This window comes from Colossoma macropomum, unplaced genomic scaffold, assembly GCF_904425465.1.
Source record: "Colossoma macropomum unplaced genomic scaffold, Colossoma_macropomum, whole genome shotgun sequence".
In the NCBI taxonomy this organism is placed as follows: domain Eukaryota; kingdom Metazoa; phylum Chordata; class Actinopteri; order Characiformes; family Serrasalmidae; genus Colossoma; species Colossoma macropomum.
In genome coordinates, this window is record NW_023494799.1 from 18,087,449 (window position 1) to 18,109,423 (window position 21,975).

The window sequence follows — 21,975 nt, forward strand, 5'->3', positions numbered from 1 at the left end:
CGGTTTCCTTAATCATCCAGTTGGCTCCCCAACCCCTCTGCCCACCCATCTTTGACGTAGCTAGCTTTCCAGCTAATATTAACTCGGTAACGTTCACTGCGTGCAAGCAAATAAACGCAAAGAGGCAACAGTTAATGTTCGGAAAATTAAACCAAAGTCGACAGAATATGTTGTGTTACATGCTTATGCCAGTCTAACAAAAAGATGACTAACAAAACATGTAGGTTAGCTAAGTGACCTGTTAGCTATCTGTCTAGGTAGCTATACATCCCCTAGAACAGCTAACGCTAGCAGCTACCATTAGCCAACAAATAACGTCAGTACTCAGTACTTAGCTCAGGCTAACTAATCCTGAAAACTAAACAGATATCTGACGAAACCACTGAATCAGCTGCTGAACTGTGGCGTAAATAAGTGTCATTCTGAAACCAGTGAGCGCTGTTTATGAATAACTAACCTTGCTGACAAACAGCTGACTTGCCAAGTCAAGACAAAGCCATTATATGTCAGGTCGCTAGGAAGCTAGCTAGCTAACTAACTAGCCAGCTGGTTTCCAGGCTATATCGCTAGCTACCCCTATAACCACAGTTTATGAGTCAGCTCAGCTGGTGCTAACGTTACTCCCAGGTCTCTTAAATCCTGACAGAAGCCGCCCTCTAAATCACTCAGTATGCGGTATTTTTGCATTCTGCATAACTAAAATGAGACTTAATGAGCAGACTAACCACAATATAACTGTTCAAGGCCTTAACCTCCTGCTGGTTCTTAAGCACAATCAGTAAAAGGTGAAACTGAAGCTTACCACAAACTGTCAAAGGCCTCTTCTGTGCACAAACGATATAAATGGAATTCATTGTTACCCCTTCAGCACGTGTGTGTGCCGGTGCAAAGCAAGCTACCGCTACTGACTTGAAAACCTCGTCGCCCAGAGAGTGCAAAACCAACGTTAAGACCGAGAGGGAGAGAACTGCTTTCTCCCTCGACTCCACTCCCTCTACAATCAGACTGAAGCTTCTCGGCTTCTATTCCTCCCTACCCCTAACCGAGCCCCAGTTCAGCGCGCACTGACGTGTGGCGTGCGTGTGTGTGCGAGTGTGAGAGAGAGGCCTAATGTATGTAAAGTATTTATATGTCTATGTGTTTGTTTTCCAGGAAACAGTACACTGTCAAGGGACACAGAGAATCATCACATTAAAAAGCACATCCGCTTTATGAGATATAATGAGGTTTAAATTCTACTTTTCAAACAATGCTTCTCTGCTGTGTACACAACTGGAAAAAAAAACAGTAACTTTATTTACATGCAATATATAAAACAGGTAATTGTGTTTATCCACAGTCACAGATTTAGCTGTTATTGGTGTATATAGAACCGTGAACACTCAATGAACCATCTGGATGCTTAAACAGTTCTTTGCATAGTTAAATATATATTTTCAGATTTCAACTATGGAAGACCAGCTGTCTACTAAACAGACAGTGTTTCCTGTATACACTGTTTGGGTTTTATTGACTATTCTGAGAGAATAAAAGGGAGAGTTTAATTATCTCCACTTTGCAGGCACAGATAGGAGTGTCACAACAACCATATCAGCAAAAAACTCTCTCTCTCTCTCTCTCTCTCTCTCTCTCTCTCTCTCTCATACACACACTGCCAATGGAAGTGTACAATGTGTCAGCTGTGCCATATGATAGATCTGGGGTGAATAATACTAGAGCAATTGTACTTTGTTACTGTACTTAAGTATTATTTGAAAGATGTGTACTTTATTCAAGTAGTATTGATATGCAATATGCATATACTATTACTTTCCAAGTGGAAATACATAACTCCTTACATTGTCATTCAGACCTTTAAAGTAACACAAATCTTAAAGGCCATGATTTTTTTTCTCACCAATCATTTTTTTGTTTTAATTGAAACATTCAACCCAATTCCCTTTATTGTAAAAATGTTAATAGTTTTTACTTTCACCCAAGCATATTTTGGCTTCATACTTCCACTTTTAACTGAGTCAGACTTTGAAAAATTACTCGTACTTTCACTTAAAGGGACACTATGGCCAAAAATAAAAATGCAACCATCGCTACATCTGTTATAAACATGCTTACTCGCCTCTTAAAGCGGTGCCTCAGTAGTCTCTAAAGCAATATTTACTTGTTTAAAGACAAAGTAAAACCACTTCTGATAATGTGTCTTGAAGGTGGAACTAAATGAATGTTGCTGTTTGACTTTCTTTTTTTTTTTTGATATCTGACTAATTCTTTAACTGAATTATTGCTTTAACAAAACATTGAACGATTGAGGTTAGTGCTAAAATCACCAATGCTAGCCGTAACACCACAAAAGTATTTAGGAATCAGGATTTGTTCAGCTCCGTTGTGTACTCCCAATGATTGTGATGTATTTGCACAATGCATGCTGGGTATTGCAGCGAACGCTGAGAACAATACATAATCGAGAAATCTGTCAAACCCATGAAGCTGAGATGTGCCATGGTTTGCCAAACAATATTACATACAATTATTACATCTTCTTTAGTTACTTACACACCCCCTGCATGGTCTCCGTCACGTTTTCAAGGGTCAACAGTCACGCACCAGTAGTTCACTGTCCTTAATATTACCCAACAACAGGCATCCTCAGTTCCCATTTGGCTGCTCCAACGCAGTGCAAAGACACGCCGGTCCTGAAGTGTGGAAGCTTATGAAATTATGAGCCCTGCTGCCCCCTGCAGGACAAAAAAATATTATACAGCTACATGATACTTCAAATAACTTAACCATAAGTAGGTCTTGCTCCCTCTCTAAGTATTAGTGGATAGGTTTTCCCAGCTGGCAGGGAACGTTCCCACAGCTTTGGCTAACGTTACCTACAAGTTTTAATAATGTTGTAAAGAAAGCTTTTTAAATATAATGTCCAAATAACATTTTAAGGACGTTTATCATTTCAAATAATGTATCTATAATGTTACATTTTAACTAAGATATAACGTTTTAATTGCAACATTCAACGGATGTTTTGAGGATGTTGTCCGGGCCACAGATCATGTTATATGATTATGTTTTTAGAGAATGTTCTCAAAAGAACATTCTAGTGAAAAAAAATAACTTCCCACTGAAACCATTAATAGAGCATGTGTGTAATATTCTCAGAATATTTTTAGAACAAAGCGTTCCCAGCGGGGTTGCTATCTCTCTAGGTTCCAAAGCAGGAATACATCTCTAGGGTCCTATATTCATCATTGAAGTGACTATCCTAAACATTATGTTAATATTGTTCACCAAAAATTTTTTTCGTAATCCCCACCAACCTCCAAGCACAGCAGATAGCTGTCTCTGTGGCCTGGATTCCCCACACATGCCAAAAGCACTCACAGTCAGGCAACGGGTTCAGCAGACGTAGCATATGGTGGAGGAGCTCTATGTCACTGAGTGCAAGGCTGAACAGTAAGGTTATATTTACTGAAGCTATGCTCAGAGTGACGAAGCTCCTGTATAAACTGCAAAGCCCTGTTCGTTTGGTCATTTTATGCAGGTGTGGAGACGAAACAATGTTCTTTCAAGGCTTTATTTCACCAGCTGTAAAACTTGACTTTATCCATTAGAAGTCAAGAGTTTTTACTTTCATTTTGCTATACTATTCAAATGCAATGACATATTACGCTGACTGAGATCATTTACAATGATTTGCATTGTGTACCGACAGCTTCCAAATCTGTTAGTTTTGATGACCAGAAATAATGTGGCACAAATGTAAAGGACAGCTTTCTTTCCACGCGTCTGTACACACAAAACTTTTTCATGAAGTCAAATCATACTAACATGTTATTTTAATAATCTAGAAATGAATAATTAGTATACAACCTCATTTCCAAAAAAGTTGGGACGCTGTGCAAAATGTAAAGAAAAACAAACTTCAATGATGTACAAATCATTTAAACCCTGTATTTAATTGAAAATAGTACAAAGATAACAAACCAAATGTTGAAAATGAGAAATTGTATTGGTTTTTGAAAAATATATGCCCATTTTGAATTTGATGCCAACAACATATTTCAAAAAAGTTGGGACATGGGCATGTTTACCACTGTGTTTCATCACCTCTTCTTTTAACAACACTCTGTAAGTGTTTGGGAACTGAGGAGATCAACTGCTGTAGTTTTGAAAGTGAAATGTTTTCCCATTTGTGCTTAACATAGGATTTCAACTGCTCATCAGTTCGGGGGCTCAATTGTTGTATTTTTTATTTCATAACCCTCCAAAACAAGCTGAGTGGTCTTTAGGCCGGAGGACACAGTGTCCATGATTTCCAAAAAGAAATTCAAATGTTAATTAGTTGGACCACAGAACACTTTTCCACTTCCCCTCAGTCCATTTTAAATGAGCTTGGGCCCAGAGAAGGTGGCAGCATTTCTGGATCCTGTTTATATATGCTTTCTTCTTTGCTTTTAAGAGTATTGATTGACATTTGTGGATGCAGCGCCGAACTATGTCATAGAAGTTTTTCTGAGCCCATGGAGTGATTTCCACTACAGAATCATGTTTTCTTTCTTTTTTTTTTTTAATTTTTACCCGATTTTCTCCCCAATTTAGTCGTCTCCAATTCTACCCGCTAGTTAGGACTCCCCCAGTCACACAATGCTATCAACGCTAGGAGGGTGAAGGCTAACACATGCTTCCTCCGAAACCTGTGAAGCCAGCCGCCGCTTCTTTTCGAACTGCCGCTCACGCAACGTCATTGGACAGCTGAACGCGCTCAGAGGAAAGCGCCAACCGCCAGATCTGTTACGTCAGCTAACAGACGCCTGCGCTGACTAGCATCACGCTGAGTGATGAGGGACGGGCCAGGAGAGGGAGCGAGGCCAATTGTGCTCTCTCGGACTCCCGGCTACGGATGGCTGTAGCATCACCAGGGATCGAACTCGCAATCTCCTGATGATAGGGCCAACGCTTAGACGGTTGCGCCACTCGGGAGCCCCCATCATGTCTGTTTTTAATGCAGTGCTGCCTGAGGGCCCAAAGATCATGGCCAGCATATACTGGTTTTCAGCCTTGTCCCTTACATACACAGATTTCTCCAGATTCTCTGAATCTTTTAATGTTATGATGTACCATAGATGATGAAAAGCAAAAGTTCTTTGGTATTTTATGTTGAGAAATTGAATTAGTTGAATAGTGTCTTGAATTGTTGCACATTTGATCGTGCAGTCTTTCACAGAGTGGTGAACCCCTCCTCATCTTTACTTCTGAAAGACTCAGCCTCTCTAGTATGCTCTATTTATACCCATATAGAGTCCCAACTTTTTTGGAAATGGGGTTGTAAAAATTTAATTGTTTTTGCTATCAATTGTGATAACTGCAATTTATAGGTAATAACATTCTTACATTTTGTTCACTGTGCCATTTTCACAATGTTTTTCACCCTTGTCTACCTTAAGAAATCACAAAAACAGACATGAAATTCTTGTTAAAAATGAATATGGTAACAGAAAAAGACATTCATGTGAAAAACAGAATTCAGACTGAATTTTTTTTTGACTACAATTAAATGCAATTTATACTGAAGTATATTCAAATTGGTATCTCTTGGTAAACGTTCACCAACATTTTCCAATAATCTTATTTATGCTTTCAGCAATAGAGATGCTGCACACTAAATTATGTTTTTGGCCGTGTGCTGTTTTACTGAATAGTTCTATGAAAGATTTGAGTGATAACTGCACATCCAGAAGTACATTATGTGGACACAAGTATTCAGAGTTCAGGTGTTTTAGCCACACCTATTGCTAACAGGGGGATAAAATTAAGCATGTAGCCATACAGTCTTGATAGACAAACACTGGCAGAATAGGTCATGCTGATGAGCTCAGTGACCTTAAACATGGCACTGTCATAGGATGCCACCTTCGCCACAAGTCAGTTTGTGAAATTTTTGTCTCAGTCAACAGTAATTGCTGAAATGGGAGCACCTAGAAGCAACAACAGCCTAGCCACGAAGCAGTAAACTACGCAAACTTACAGAGTGGGACCACTGAGGGCTGAAGTGCACAGTGCATATCCTCTGTCAAGTCACTCATTAAAGAATTCTAAATTACCTCTAAAGGCAACATCACAAAAAGAACTGTGCGTTAGGAGTGTGTTTCTGTGGCCAAGCAGCTACACACAAGCCTAAGTTAAAAATGCACAATGCTAAGCATTGGGGGGAGTAGTGTAAAGCCACTGGACTCTAAAGCAGTGGAAACGTATTCTGTGAAGCGATGAATCACACTTCTCTATCTGGCAGTCTGATGTACGAGTCTGGGTTTGATGAATGCCAGAAGAACGTTACCTGCCTGACTGCATTGTGCCAAGTGGAAAGTTTGGTGGAGTAGGAATGATGCTAAGGGGTTGTTTTTCAGGGGTTGTACTAGGCCCTTTAGTTCAAGTGAAGGAAAATCTTAATGCTTAAACATTTTGGACAATTCTGCACTTCCAACTTTGTGGAAACAGTTTGGGGAAGGTCCTTTTCCGTTCCAGCATCACTGAACCCCAGTGCACAAAGCAAAATCCATAAAGGCATGGTTGGGTGAGTTTTGTGTAGAAGAACTTGACTGGCTTGCACAGAGCCCTGACCTCAATCCTACCCAACCAACACCTTTAGGATAAACTAGAACGGAGATTGCAAGCCAGACCCTCTCGTCCAACATCAGTGTCTGACCTTACAAATGCTCTACCAGATTAAAGGGCAAAAATTCCCACAAACACACCCCAAAATCTTGTAGAAAGGCTTCCCAGAAGAGTAGAAGCTGTGATAGCTGCAAAGGGGGGGGACAGACTCCATATTAATGCCTATGTATTTAGAATGGCATGCCATAAAAGCTCCAGTAAGTGTAATGTGTATGTGTCCCAATACTTTTGTTGGTATAGTGTAAGAAAAACACCAAAAAAGCAAAAACAGCACATACACCAACCACTCCCATGACAGTGTCATGACACATTATGTAAGTAAAGAACTGAGCAAGTAATCAAGAACACACGGTTTTGGAATAACAGCTTGTACACACTGACCTCCCTTTAGAATCCACACATACACTGTCTATAGTTTCAAGTTTCTGCAGCGTCAGTAGTAAGCCAGCAAGTAAATGAATTACTCCAACTACATAAACCAGGTTTACATAAAACAGTCCTCAAATAATGTGATAGGTTTGTGTACATGATCTCCAACCCCAACCCTAAGTACACTTCCTTTTATGGAGGCTGACCTCTCAGTGCTCTCAAGATGATAAAAACAGACTTATTCAAAATACATCAATTTCCTATGAAAGGCTGTATACAATAGAAGCAGAGGAAAGGGGAAATTACAAACAAAAAGTTGGGACTGTGTGTAAAATGCTAATTCAAACAAAAAACAGTATTAGTAAATTCTGTTTGATCTATATTCAATTAAAAAACAGCATACAAACTATATTATTTTTGGAATTCAATGTTTTACTCTATAAACTTTAATGTTTTTATATTTTGTAAATACATGCTCCTTTGAAATGTGATGCCTGCAACATTTTCCAAAAAAGTTGGGACAGGAGCATGTTTACCACTGTGTTGCATTGCCTTTCCAGTTAATAACTGTTTGTGGACTAATGACACCAACTGATCTAGTTTTGAAAGCAGATTTTTTCAGAATTTCTTCCATTATACAAGTCTTCAGCCATGCAACAGTATGGAGTATTCTTTGTCATAGTTTATCGCACTTGCAATGGGAGACAGGTCTAGACTGCAGTCTAGCACCCACGGTTTCTGATTACACAGCCATGCTGTTGTAACCCATCCAGGCTCAGCCCAAAAAGGCAACGTGAGGGGACCCACTAGTCGCAAGGTCCAGCATGGGGTACCAGTGCAGTGCCGTTCAGGTGGTGGGAGATGGCAGGGAGATCCTTGGTGGCATGGACCCCTGCAGCGGAAACTGGCTCTTGGTAGGTGGAACTCACTGGGGAAAGGAGCCGGAGCTTGTGTGGGAGGTTGAGAGGTACCAACAAGACATAGTTGGGCTCACCTCCACTCACAGTGGAGGCTCTGGAGCCAAACTCCTTAATAGGGGTCGGTCCCTCTTCTACTCAGGGGCTGCCCAGGTGAGAGGTGCTGGGTGGTTGTGAGGATACTCACATGCCCCCAGCTGGCTGCCGTGCAGTTGGAGTTTGTCTCGGTGGACGAGAGGGGCACCTTAATATGATTTAAAAGGGAAAAACTTCGACTGTTGTATGTGTTTATGCACCAAACAGCAGTTTTGAGTATTTAAACCTGGAGAGGGGTGATTGGGAAGAACAGCCTGCCCCATCTAAACCCAAATAGTGAATTGTTGTTGGACTTCTGTGCTAGTCATGGATTATCCATCATGAACTCCAAGTTCAAACACAAGGACATTCATAAGTGTAATTGATACCAGATCTCCTTGGATCAAAGGTCAATTATTGACTTTGTTGTCATTTTGTCCAGGCTGCCACTGGACTCTAGAGCTGTTCTCTGGAGTGACAAATCACGCTTTTCCATCTGGTAATCCGATGGACGAGTCTGGGTTTGGTGGTTGCCAGGAGAACGGTACTTGTCTGACTGCATTGTGCCAAGTGTAAAGTTTGGTGGAGGGGCGATTATGGTTTTCAGGAGTTGGGCTCGGCCCCTTAGTTCCAGTGAAAGGAACTCTTAATGCTTCAGCATACCAAGAGATTTTGGACAACTTCATGCTCCCAACTTTGTGGGAACAGTTTGGGGATGGCCCCTTCCTGTTTCAACATTACTGCGCACCAGTGCACAAAGCAAGGTCCATAAAGACATGGATGAGCGAGTTTAGTGTGGAAGAACTTGACTGGCCTGCACAGAGTCCTGACCTATAGAACACCTTTGGGATGAATTAGAGCGGAGACTGCGAGCCAGGCCTTCTCGTCCAACATCAGTGTCTGACCTCACAAATGTGCTTCTGGAAGAATGGTCAACAATTCCCAGAAACACACTCCTAAACCTTGTGGAAAGCCTTCCCAGAAGAGTTGAAGCTGTTATAGCTGCAAAGGGTGGGCCGACATCATATTAAACCCTATGGATTAAGAATAGGATGTCACTCAAGTTCATATGCATGTGAAGGCAGACGAACGAATACTTTTGGCAATATAGTGTAAGAAGAGGGATTGTGAGATTGGCCGCAGGCTGGCTGGGACACGCAGCAGCAGTAATGCGGTCACTGTACCGATCTGTAGTGGTGAAGTGGGAGCTGAGCCATAAAGCAAAGCTCTCTGTTTACCAGTCAGTCTACATCCCAACCCTTACTTACGGTCATTAGTTTTGGGTAATGACCGAAAGAATGAGATTGCAAATGTAAGCAGCGGAAATAAGCTTTCTTTGCAGGGTGGCAGTCTACACTCTACATGATAGGGTGAGGAGCTTGGTCATCCAGGAGGAGCTTAAAGTAGAGCCGCTACTCTTCCACATTGAGTGGAGCCAGTTGAGTTGGTTCGGTCTGCCCCCTGGCCACCTCCCGTTGGAGGTTTACCAGGCACTGCCAACTGGAACCTCAAAGTTTTCTTAGGACCTGCTGGAGGGATTATATCTCCAAGTTGGGGTCCCCAGAATGAGCTGGCGGAAGCTGCGGTGGACAGGGTCATCTGGGATTCTCTGCTTTCCTGACTGCTATCGTGACCCTAGCTGGATCAAGTGGTCTAAGAAGATGAATGAATGAATTTTCAGTATTGTGTATACCAAGGTAAATCTGTGATAACAGCACTGTGATGAATGTTGAAAGTATTTAATCTTTTATTTATGTTGTATTAAAACTCCATTCAAAAATCAGTCTTAATACTGATTTGAGTGTCTGAAAGAAATAATACTATTAAGGACAACAAGCACTAAGAAGTAATCTTTCGTACAAAACATTGCTACTACAGAATCTTAAATACTACTACTACTGAAACTTAAGTCTCTTCAGTCATTAACATGAACAAACCCTTACAGTTGTGTGTAAGACTGAACATACCAAATGACGTTTTGTTAACTTTCTAAGTGAAAATAAGTTATTAATCCAACACATTCTAGTGCACAATCTCTATTTTTTGTTTAACATATTGGGGAAAAAAAATTGAATCTGACACAGGCCACACTTTCATTATTCAGCACATAAAAAGTAACTGTACATTAAAATGTGAAGGGTTGTGTCTTCTGAGGATGTGTACTTTTTTCACTTAGAAAATCAACAAATCATGTAATTTGGGGCACCCAAATTTTTGCATACGGCTATACAGCGTTATTCAAAAAGATTCATCCGATTTCAAAATAATTTATTTCACTTGTAAATCATTACAGAACAATGCAGTAAATTGCAAATGGTTTAAGTGAGCATAAAGTTTATTATGCAATTTTACAAGTGCTCAATATGACCTCCTTCAGCTGTACAACATCAACATGATAGTCAAATTCATCCCATACTTGACTGAGCATGTCAGGTGTCACTGTACTCATGGCTCTTTCAATGCGATTTCAGAGATCATCCAGTGTTATTTGGAGTGGTGGCACATAAACAGAATCCTTAACTTATCCCCACAAAAAAAGTCACATGATGTGAGATCTGGTGATGCTGGTGACCTTTTTCTTGGAACAGTTGGTACCAACGACAAATGCTCTGAGCTGTTGGAGGTTCACTGCCATACTGACATGTAGAAACTCTATGACCCCCTCTTTCAATATATAAAAATATGGCACTTTGAAATTGGATAAATCTTTTTGAATCACCCTGTATATTGCACCATGTTAAAATAACACTTTATAACAGTTTTAAAACAGTATATCTGCTTCTATAGTGATATCATGATAATCTCTTAATTTGTTTTGTTACTGTAAGAAATTGATTGAAATTTTATGGCATTCAAATGGAAACGTTATCTTTCCACTTTCAGAGCAGACAGCATGCAAAAAATCCTCAAGATATGAGACACTCATCAACAACCTCAGGCCAAAAACTCAGAAAACTCAAAAAGTCAGACAGTAGGCAAAAGCTAGCAAGACCCAATGCTTTAAATCCAATAACCTAACATACTGTTAAGAATCTGATGATAGCTCACGATGATTGTCTGTGCCTCCTATTTCATGTTCAACTAGATACAAAATGAAAACGCCTATCGCAATTCAAGTGGGTTTTTGGCATGCCTTGCCTTGTTGAACACCTTTACCATAATTGATGACCTGACCTGTTTAAAATGTTAATATTGTTGAACAGGTAACAAGGTCATTTTTGTAAACACATCTAATCTTGATTCAAATGTGTACATCAGTTCAATGTGAATTGCAATATTACAGCAACCCATTTCTTTTCAGTTTAGAATGAATGTAGTTGTGTAATGTGCAGTATTATTTACTATAGCATATAATATTGTTCATATGTAACTGATGTACATATTTGAATTGATTACACTCAAGTGCTGTATTTGTCAGTTCACTAATGCTATGAATGAGGTGGAGGCAGGTGTCCAAGTTTATAAATGATGAAGTGCAGAGAGCATCATACCAGTATAGGTGTGTAACCTCTGTTGATGTGTTTATATGTGTTTGAATTCGCAGGGGCAGTCTTTGCACTTGGCAAAAGATGGCAGCCACCTGGCCTCCATAAGCCACAAAAATACAACTTAACTATACTAATTTAAATGTTAATCTGTTCTGATGATTTCTATGATTTAATGAACAACCAAAACATTTACAAACATCTGTCCATTCAGTTTACAACAGTTTAGCCCTCCTCATTTACACTAAAGGAGTGTTTCAGCCTCGACTGCTTTTTGGTTTAAGCACAATAATACAAGTCACCCCAATCAGAGCTAAGCTTAGTTACATATCTTAAAAGCACAGTAACAAAAACAGGCTGTTTAATTTAAAGGAATAAAGAGAGGGTGGAAAATGTTCATGTAAAAATGAATGAATGTTTCTGGTATATAAGGATATGGACTGTTAAATAATCTCATTATATTTTACAAGAGTTTCAAAATGAGAAATATTAGATATATCAACTAGATTTAACAGGATTTTATAATATAATTTCTTTGAATTTAGACAGATGCACCACTTGGGAGTCCCGAACCTCAACTAATTTATAGATGTGCATCCAGGGGGCCTCATTTCTGTCTTTTGCCTAAGCACCCAGAATCACTAAATCCACCCCTGTGTATTAGAGCTGCATGAAATGGAAAATACCACATTGCAATTCTACTGATACAAATTGCAATTGACAATATGTGAAAAACACATCAGTGAACACAATGTTATTTGATGGTTAAAGATGCATTATGTTTGGTTAATTTTTTTATGTTTGTTGGTTCACATGAACCCCTTGATTCATCCTAATACCCACATAAACATAAATCCATCTGGAACATTTGTGGTTAATCAAGATGCTCACAGCACATAATAAAAAAGTAATTTGTCATAGGGCACACTTGCATGTTGCAGGTTTATGCAATATAAATGTTGCCAAGGCCAGTATCATGATATTGATTAACAAATTGTGTACTGTGCAGCACTAATGTATATGTATCATCTCTGCTGGTCTAGATTTATTCCTGTCAGCAACTCTCCACCACAGGTCCTGTTCAGCAGCTCTTTCAGTGCCTCGTTCACATCAGCATTAAAGACACTGCTGAAGCTGCAGTTGGGAAACCCTCCGCTGCTCCCGGTGACCTGGAAGGATCCTACCACCTCCTGCACCCACTGCAGCTCCACCCCCAGCTCATTCTGCAAAGCCTCAAAATGAGCATGCCTCTCCTTGTAGCGCTCACTAACGCGACTAATGCCACCCTCTACATTCCTCATGTCCTCCTGCACACTGCGCCTCTGTGCCTCCACCTTGCGGAACTCGTAGCGGAGCTGTGACAACTCGTGCCGGATGCTCTCGCTCTCCTCTTTGTACCACAGCTCCTTCTCATTGTAGATGGACACCAGAGCATCAATGTCCTCCTGCAGGCCATCATGGGCCAAAGCCAGCTGGCTGAAAGTGTCCTCCATGGCTGCAATGTCCTCCACCACCTGGGCGAAGCGCTCAAAGTTCACGTACGTGTTGTTGGGTGGCATGCTTGAGTGCGACTTGACGGTGTACTCTTTCAGCCGTTTGGTCTTCAGCTGCCGCCGCTCACGCTTCCTCTCTGGGACTTTGCTGGGCTCCTCCTTATGCTCATTGGACTGTAGAGCCAAAGAAGAGAAGGGTTTACAAGACAGGGTGAATGACACTGAGATGTTTGATTCAGCAATAAGAAAACTGTTTTTTTCCCACAGGTCTAAAATATTTAGATTGTAGTTTTGCTAACAAAGTTTAATTTTTTATAAGTCTGCAACAAAGAACTAATGAAATGTTGAAACACATGAAGCTGTTGTTGTGTCCCATGTTATGCAAATAAAGACCTTGTTTATACATAACCTTACAAAATATTTGGAATTTTGTTAAAATGGGTGCCCAAGAATACACTATGTGGGAAACACTGGAAAAACTACCACTCACCCCAGATGTACTTGCCAAATATGTCTTAAGCTCAAGTTTTGCTTCTTTAGTTTAGAACTGAAGCGGCGAGGCTAACAGTGCAAACACACAAAGTTGAACTCAGTAGTCACCTGCATCCAAACATTCATCAGCGTTGCGCAAACTTGTTGATGTGGCTTAGGACCCAGTAGAATTTACTGTGAAGCGTTAAAATGAACAAAGCTGCAGGTATCCTCTTTAGACAACAGGGTCTGTATTCACAAACTACCTCAAGAGTAGGGGTGCTGACCTAGAATCAGTAATTGTGACAATGACCATTATAAATCTGGAGGAATCTGATTTAAGATCAGTCCTGCATAGTGAGTATCAGCCCTGGTGTTGTCTGAAATGTTGCCCATTGCATAGAGAGGTTGTTTTCAGTAAAACACACTGTGCTCTAAACCACATCAACAGTTCTGTGCAACCTTACTGAAGAGATGGATGTGGTTTAAGCAGGTTGAGAGGTGTTTTGAGGATGCATTTCTAATAAAAGAATTCAGGCTACTTTGATTTTTCAGTTCTAAGGTTGGTTAGTAACGTTAGCCTCAAAGCACCAGTTCTAAACTTTAGATGCCAAACATGTCTTGGCTGATCAACTACATCTAGGGTAAGAGGAAAGTCAGGTAGGTTTGATTTTTATTCCTTTCAACAAAGAACAATTTAGGAACCTTTATTTGCAAGAGTGTAGACTTCATTATGCATTGAATTGTTTACGTTGTATGTTTAGAGATTTACACCCCTGAGAGAAACTTTAGATATGTACTACCTTGATCCAGGGATGGTTTAAAGCATCTTGAATAGTGAGCCTCTTTCTGTAAAGCAAAAACCCAACATTTTGTTACAGATATCCTGGACTATAAGTTTGCAGTCTGAAGTGGCAAATTGTTCAAGTCCTCTGTCAAAAACATCTAAGGCACTCTTTCTGTTTAACATCATCCCTTACTTGGTGTCCTTCTGTAGTAATTGTCTGATAAAGCTCTTGGCAAGCTCACTGGTGTGGCCAAAAAACTCATCATCAAACGCATAGTTCATCGCTGAAATGTTTCCTAAGGTGTCTTGCTTTGTCTCTCCTAGGAATGGAGATGCTCCACTCAGCCTACAAACACACACACTCAACGTATAAGCTATGATAAAATGCTAAAAGACGTTATGAATCAACTAATGTGTCAATATTTCTTCTTAACTTACAGAATATATGTGATCACTCCTATACTCCTGCAACAGACAAGCAGCATCAGTTAACTTATTCTGTATGTATGCATTTGTGTTTCAGGGTAATAAAAAAGATCATCAAGACAATACAGAGTTAGATTTTAGATTCATATTAGATGACACAAAGCCTCACCACATATCTGCCTCTAGGCCCAAAGGCTCATAATTCACAATCTCAGGAGCTGAAACGGCAAATAGAAAAAAAAAAAAAAGTCATCACATCACATTTCAGAATTTACACTGTGGTCAGCTAACAAAAAACAACATAGCTAGCTTGCTAAAAGATGTCATAAATTTTTCCATTTTTATGCTGGGTTTATAATTTATGCTTGTCAAAGGTCTTACCTACAAACTCTGGAGTTCCAAAGATGTTTTTAAATTCAGCCCCTTCAGCAATTTTGTGAGCCAGGCCAAAATCAATAAGTTTGATCCGAGGCAGAGGAACATTCTTATCAAGAAGCATGATGTTTTCAGGCTACAGATAAGAAAAGGTTACCACACATGGACAAGGTTAATCACACATACACCAAGAAACCTGTCTGTACTAACAGAGCACAGTGTTCAAACGAATGGCAATTCATTCATTTGCTTATACTACTTAATTAAGTAATTATTTAATTACTCATATAAATATAGCTGTATTTCTCCTTAGCAAAAAAAGGAAACAGCTTGTCCAGACCACATCTCATCTCCCTATTTTATATTAATGTTAGTAGCCCCACATATAGCAACTTAATATATTAATGTTTGATACTGTGATTTGGAAATTTGGAAAATATTGTATGTTATGGTTCACAATCCAGAGGCCTGCTACAGAATCACTAATCTGTAATCAGAACACTCTTTCTCTGTATGACTGAATTTCAGGCAGTCAGTACTGAGTAACTACTCGAAGAGTGATGTAACTCCACAAACACTTTTATAGTTAGTGAATGTACCTTCAGGTCAAAGTGAGCAATGTTTCTGGTGTGCAGGTAGTGAACGCCCTCCAGAATCTGTTTAATGAACTGAGTGGCCTCTTCTTCACTAAGAGACTCTTTCTGTGCCAAGAAATCAAACAGCTCTCCTCCAGATACTCTAAACACAATTATCCCTTATTAAAATCTTATCAAAGTCTTATCAAAGCTCTTATCAAATATTGTCTGTTCATTCTTCATTACGTAACACCAAAGTCAACTGTGAGCCTCTGAATACAGTGCAATATTAGATACATTATATGTCCAAAAGTTTGTAGACACCATTTCATCCAATGTGCTTTTTTTGTGAAATCAGGGGCATTTATAAGAGTTTTTTCCCCTGTTGCTGCCTCTGCTCTACAGATACTGATGTTGGTTGATTAGTTCTGGATCACAAACAGCAACCCAACTCCAGAACACCATCTCTCCAGAGAATGCAATTACACTACTCCACAGCCCAATACTGGGGATCTTACATGGTATTCGCTTTGCATTATGCAACATGACCTTAGGCTCATGTGCTACTACTCCAGAATGCCCCCATTCTACTGGCAATGCTTTTCTAATGAGATTATACAACATTGTTGCCCCTACAATAATATAGGCTGTGGGGCCCACCCAGCCAAACTCGTGTGCTGCCAGAGATACAAACATTAGGATAACTGACAGGCCAACATTTGCCTTCTAGTGTTAATTTTTTATGTGGTATTTACTCAATTTTGAGCAAAATAATCTATTTTCAGATTGTTTCAGATAATCTATAGGAAAGTCTATCCACTCAACGGCCATCTTGGCAACGCTCCCGGGCAGTTATTTGCACTCACGCAAGACCAGATTCCTATCTCTTTTATAGAGGATTGAGCTATAAAACCGAAACCAAAAGCCATATCAAATCATTATTTGAAACCAGTAATAAAATATGACAAAATAGCATAAATAGTTTGTGGCGTTTGGCTTAAATAACACACAGAAACATGATTTTTCAGCTTGTTCTCTTGCGGATCTCTCACAGATCTCACAACAGGGTGGGGTGGGGGTGGGGCTTTCCCTGGTTGAAACAGCAAGCTGATTGGCTCTCCTCGTAAACAGACGCCATATGAGCGTTATGAGCTTTCCCATTTATAGGCTATTTCAAACTGTGACCAGTCTTCTCCTTTATAACATCTCTGGTTCTAATACATATTACTGCAGTATTCCATTTAGTAGGTTTAAGTTTCATTCACAGAATTCCATCAAGTTACAGTAGTGGTATAGTACTGATCTGTCTTTCGAGTACACTCTGCAAAAGATTCCATGGCAACTTACATTTACACCAACGATAACGAAGCTTGGCAGTTGATTGCTTATTGAGCGATTAAGTTTAAGAGAAACGTACACACAATAGAAGTATAGGCAACAAAAACATGGTGAGTAAAACAAGTAAAACGATATGCAAATAGATGGTGTCAGGACCCAGTGGGAAAGATTACACTGACCAAACAAAAACCTATGAAGTAAATATGACAATTCACTTAATTTCTTAGAAATAACACAACTAACTTAGTTTCACATAACAAGCATTCGTTAAGTAATATCAATGAGAGAAAACTGATTTAAACCAACAACAGTGCAATTTCTGTTTTTTTGAGTGTAGCATTTAGTCTGATTAGGCATAAATTATACTTTTTTCTACAGTCTGAGATATTAGTTTGCAATGTTTTTGTTTTATTCAAATTTGTGCTGTACTCCTGAAGAGAGAATAATAAATAAAGTGAAACTAAAATGTGGTGTTCAATGAGGTAAAACAACAACTGCTGGATATTTGCAGATGTAAGTAATCAACTTCCTAAAGCATTTTCAAGGGTTATCATCAAATGCAGATCTATTTGGGCTTTCTTGCAATAGTCCCAAGCTGGAGCAGTACCAGGTTCCTTTCTTGTAGACCTGGCAGACTTAAAACTACACTGGTAGCTGCCAAAAAAATCTAGAGGAAACATTGTACAAGCTGCGTGTGCAACTGAATTGAGTGTCAGCAATGAGTCCCCTTAAAGTAGCTGAATTAATTGTTTAATTAGAATGGGTGTCTGGATACTTTTGAACATATAGTGTAGGCAAAGTAATCAATGTGTGTGTGAAAGAGTAAGTATGTGTGTCCTCACAGCTCCAGGATCAGCACAACGTCGGTTTTGTTCTCGTAGACGTCGTGCAGAGTGACAATGTTGGGGTGGCGGATCTGCTGCAGAATGCTGACCTCCCGCTCGATCTCCTCTCGTAGTACTCCACGCCGGCTGGCATTGCTCTGCCTCTTTTTTATGAACTTGGCGGCAAACTCTTGGCCCGAACTCTTCTCCTGACACTGCTTCACAATGGCAAACTGTCCACTGATGCAACAGCAGCACAAGAATGCAAGATTCGAACAGGACAATCACTGTTTAACCTCTTCAATTCTAAGCTTATTATTACATTTTCATTAGTAAGACTTGTTATTCAGTAACTGCTATGAGTTATTGTGTAACTACTATGAAATTAATATGTAGGATGAAGAATTGAAGTGTGGGCCCACATATGGACCTTTACAGTTTAAGGAGTTAACATGCCTTTTTATAACTTAAAGTACTAACCCCAAATTCAGCACAACCTCAGCCGATTAGACATGTTGCTCAAAAAGCACCAAACAACAACATGGAATTTTGTCCTGTTGGCAGGATGGCCAATCTGATAGTGATAAAGTAATTAAACCATGTAAAACATGTAAAATAGATATGGGGGCACATTAATGAAGGTGTGATTGTTGACTACAGTGCATAGACAGAACGAAGGAAACTCACATTGCAAGTTTAACCTTCCTGGATCTCCCATAGCATACACTCCTTAAAATATGTCTTCTAACATTTTGTTTGGCACCCCTGGTCAAATAACATGTTTTGCTGAAAGTAAATACATGACTGCACATTTTATTGCACACCTACTGTTTATTTGCTGTTTATTAACTTTTTTGGGGAAAAGGTTAGGTCACATTTTATGTTTTATTATTTTCTTATATGTTAACCTAAGCAAATAAATAGAAATTATGTGCTAAAATTTACAGAAAAAGTACCATATTTAAGTTTGTTCACTGTTGAGGATGTGTGAACTTATTTTCACTTAGAAAATCAACAAAACATCAACAAAACATGTGATGGGTGTAAAATGTTTTGCATAAGACTAAGTAGAAGAGGAGATATTTTATTATAATTTGAATTTGATGAGAAGTTATTGGTACATGTATAGTCTTGTTTTGTTGAAAGAAAAACCATGCTTCACATTTTAGCTCTGTTTATTTTGGTTTATTGACATTTAAAAAATGGGAAAACGTATTAAGTGTAGACTGAATATACATTCACGCCAAACAAAATGCCACAGAACTCACTGATTTTGGAAGCAGCATGAAGAATGTATTGCTTATTAGGCTTGGGGTAAACAAGCACTACAACAAATGTCAGGTTAAAAATGACTACTGCAATGCAAATAGCTTAGCAGGGCTCCTAAAGATAGCTCTCTGCTGTATCCTGTCTGTGGTCTGCAAGACTGGACAGATAGCACTGTCTTAGCATAACTGCTACGATAAGATAAAGAAATGGCTCAAAGATCATGTTGTATGCATTATATGCAATATGTAAACTATAGTGTTTACTCAGCTGGGTTTTTAAAAACCCTGAATCTTGTGAGGTTTCATCAGTAGATTCAGATTTTTTAATCCAGCCATTATTTATATTTACCACCTAATGAAAGCAGGGCTAACAGGACACCCATCACTCTGAATCAAACTACTCCAAAGTGTGCGAAAATGGGCTAAACTGGGCTCATCTTAATAAGAGTTCTGAGAGCACAGTACTAAGACTTGACATACAAAAATAAAACCTGCATTCTGTAATGCAAAATAGACAAAACATAAAGCTTTACCAGACAAACGCATATCATCTGAAGTGTGCATCTTATTTTTTATAAATCAAATGACAACATTTTTTTTTGCTCTGTTCCTGACTGGGTTGAAGCAATAGGTCAACAAGGCTATTACTATTAGTTACCATCCCTGACATAACATTGTACAATACTACAACACAACATGAATACTTAAAAGGCAGCAGCAAGTCAATGCAGCTAATGTCATATATACTTCACATGATAAGTGAAAAAGAAAGGGAAAATAGTCTTTTAACCTTCCAAGCTCCTCTCCGACCTCATAGAAGTCTTCCACCTTCTCCTGTTTAAACACAGCCATTCTGTTTGTTTTTAAAGAGAAAGAGAGAGGGAGAGATGGCAAGTGTCCCGCTTTAAGTGTAGCCCCCCAGCCCCCACGCCTAATAATGCACTGGAATATTAAGTCTAGCATATCTATTTTTTTGGTCATTGAAAAAGGTTTATTTCTATTTCTCTCAAGGCACTGCTTCACATCTCACTCACGGATGACTCACGGCTTATTTCGGACTAAATAAAAGTAAAAATAGCCAGACGACCCCAGTGACCGGTGAAAATATTATATTACACTTTAAATAAAAACATGCTCTTTTTCTATCGGTAGATGGCCTATAAAACACGTACTTATAGAAGCGTTCTCCAAAAAAAAAATGGTAAAATCATGCCGCATTAACTGCCATAACATCCGTGTGAATGATGGCAGAACAACGCTGGTCGAGGATGACGTCAGAGCCGAAGTGAACTCCGGACTACTTTCGTGTTTCGGTGATTTAGTGACTGCGAACTTAACAGCGAGTTAGACGGTGACACTGAATAGGTCCGTGAATTAAACGGTTGCAGATAATGAACGTACGGTGACATCTGCTGTATCAACAAACAATAACCGTCTCATGCTAACCGATTCCAGAACTTTAGCTGAGCTAAAGGGACCAACTAGAACTAACATACATCTATGAAAGTTCATTAAACAAAAAAGCTTCCAGTGACTTACCTCTCAATCTGTTCTCTGAATATAGTTTAAAAGCCTTGCTCTGTTTTGTCTCTTCTGTGAACAGCCTGCCTGACCGAGCGCGTTCCTGTGCGCGAGCCTCGCTGTCTGTCTAAAACAGGACGCCACCTGTTGAAATCATGGCTGCATAAACACTTTGCACACTGACTAGAGGAGTTGCCCTAAACGATAGATGTACGTAGGCTGTATAATTAGGCTGTAATATTCGAGTGTCTGCACTGCTTAATATAACGTCCTTTTGCGGAGCATTTGATTTTGAAAAAGACTAGTTACGTCGTGTTTGGTCCACTGATATGGTGCGATATCTGTTACTAAGGTCAGTTGTTGTATTCTTGCTAATCACCTATCTACTGATATGCTAATCTAAAAGCTGTAGTGATATGATATTTTAACATCAATGAAAAGTTAGTGTACATGTTTTTGTGGACTGTTTAGCTGAATCTTGTCCAACACAAGGCCTATGAAAAACAGCAAAGGCAAACTTTGCACAATGAGAAATGGTAATTTATGTGCAGTTTTCTCCAAGAATAAAGTCAGTTACTGACACTTTTAAACAATGAAATGACACAAGTGACTGTGTTTCATTGAAGAAAAAAGATTAAAAATAGATGATATTGTAAACACTTTTCACCATTGTTCTACCATTTCTGCATATGACTGGGGACTCATCTCTAGTTTTTAAAAACAAACCAACGACACAGTATCAGTCTAAAAAGTCTACAGACATCACAAAATGACACTGTAGTTTTGCACAGCAATGGTCAAATTTTCACCTGAAACCCTCACCTGTTCATGCTCAGAATCAAAACCACACATATACACTAATGTTCAGGTGTTTGGAATCACTTGTCATATTAGTAAATGTTGCTTTTTAAATTCAATAACACCTTAAACATTGTAGATTAATATACAGTTTTTATTTGGGACTTTGGGACACTAATAAGTTATTCAATGAAAAGTAATATAGGCCTACCTATATATATATATATATATATATATATAAGCAACAGAACATGAGAGGGAGTGTGTTATCGTGAAATAACATCACAGCTGTGATTTGGCCACAGGCACGAGCCAAAGGCAGGTTATTTGCGATAACACATTCCCTCTCGTTTTGCTGTACACAACAGTTACATAAATAAAGTAATAAATAAATAAATTGGGCCGTGAACATGGCATTTAATATGTTTTAATGTTAGCAATTCCTTCCGCCAAATTTATAGTTCCTTAACAAGCAGCTAGTTGCTACGTCAGAGTAATGAACTCCGCTCACCCACTGCACAGCCAGCAGCTCATTCTCCAGCTCCTTACACAAAATTCTGAAACTGTCATTACCACTGAGCATA

At 39.2% G+C, this 21,975-nt stretch overlaps 2 protein-coding genes across 8 annotated transcripts in view; both read right to left on the reverse strand.

Moving 5' to 3' along the window:
* The window catches only part of herc1 (HECT and RLD domain containing E3 ubiquitin protein ligase family member 1), a 56,587-nt gene extending 53,184 nt beyond the window's left edge, over positions 1-3,403 (reverse strand). For 5 of the 7 annotated variants that reach the window (XM_036586694.1, XM_036586699.1, XM_036586698.1 and 2 more), the window contains exon 1: positions 803-1,056. The gene's annotated coding sequence lies outside the window, so the exon portion shown is untranslated. Of the gene's footprint in view, positions 1-802; positions 1,057-2,550; positions 2,733-3,314 lie in introns of those variants that run through there. The other 2 variants (XM_036586696.1, XM_036586695.1) reach the window with 2 other exon arrangements.
* A 6,944-nt stretch (positions 3,404-10,347) lies between these two features.
* On the reverse strand, positions 10,348-20,882 carry dapk2a (death-associated protein kinase 2a). Its single transcript, XM_036586291.1, has 10 exons — positions 20,612-20,882; positions 19,863-19,925; positions 17,823-18,044; positions 15,667-15,805; positions 15,074-15,203; positions 14,862-14,910; positions 14,705-14,731; positions 14,460-14,612; positions 14,283-14,328; positions 10,348-13,182 (listed from the first exon to the last, which is right to left on the reverse strand). Exons 2-10 carry the CDS (start codon positions 19,922-19,924, stop codon positions 12,541-12,543), a joined length of 1,470 nt encoding a protein of 489 aa, XP_036442184.1. The 5' UTR covers position 19,925; positions 20,612-20,882; the 3' UTR covers positions 10,348-12,540.
* Positions 20,883-21,975: the final 1,093 nt, after the last annotated feature.

Bases quoted from the DNA above. Each gene is read 5' to 3' on its own strand.
- dapk2a (XM_036586291.1), bottom strand. From the start codon at position 19,924: ATGGCTGTGTTTAAACAGGAGAAGGTGGAAGACTTCTATGAGGTCGGA. The intron at 14,613-14,704 runs GTAAGTTAAGAA...GTGTGTTTGTAG, and splicing joins GGAGTGATCACATATATTCT to GCTGAGTGGAGCATCTCCAT. The intron at 13,183-14,282 runs GTAGTACATATC...TTGGCTCTACAG, and splicing joins TAAACCATCCCTGGATCAAG to TCCAATGAGCATAAGGAGGA.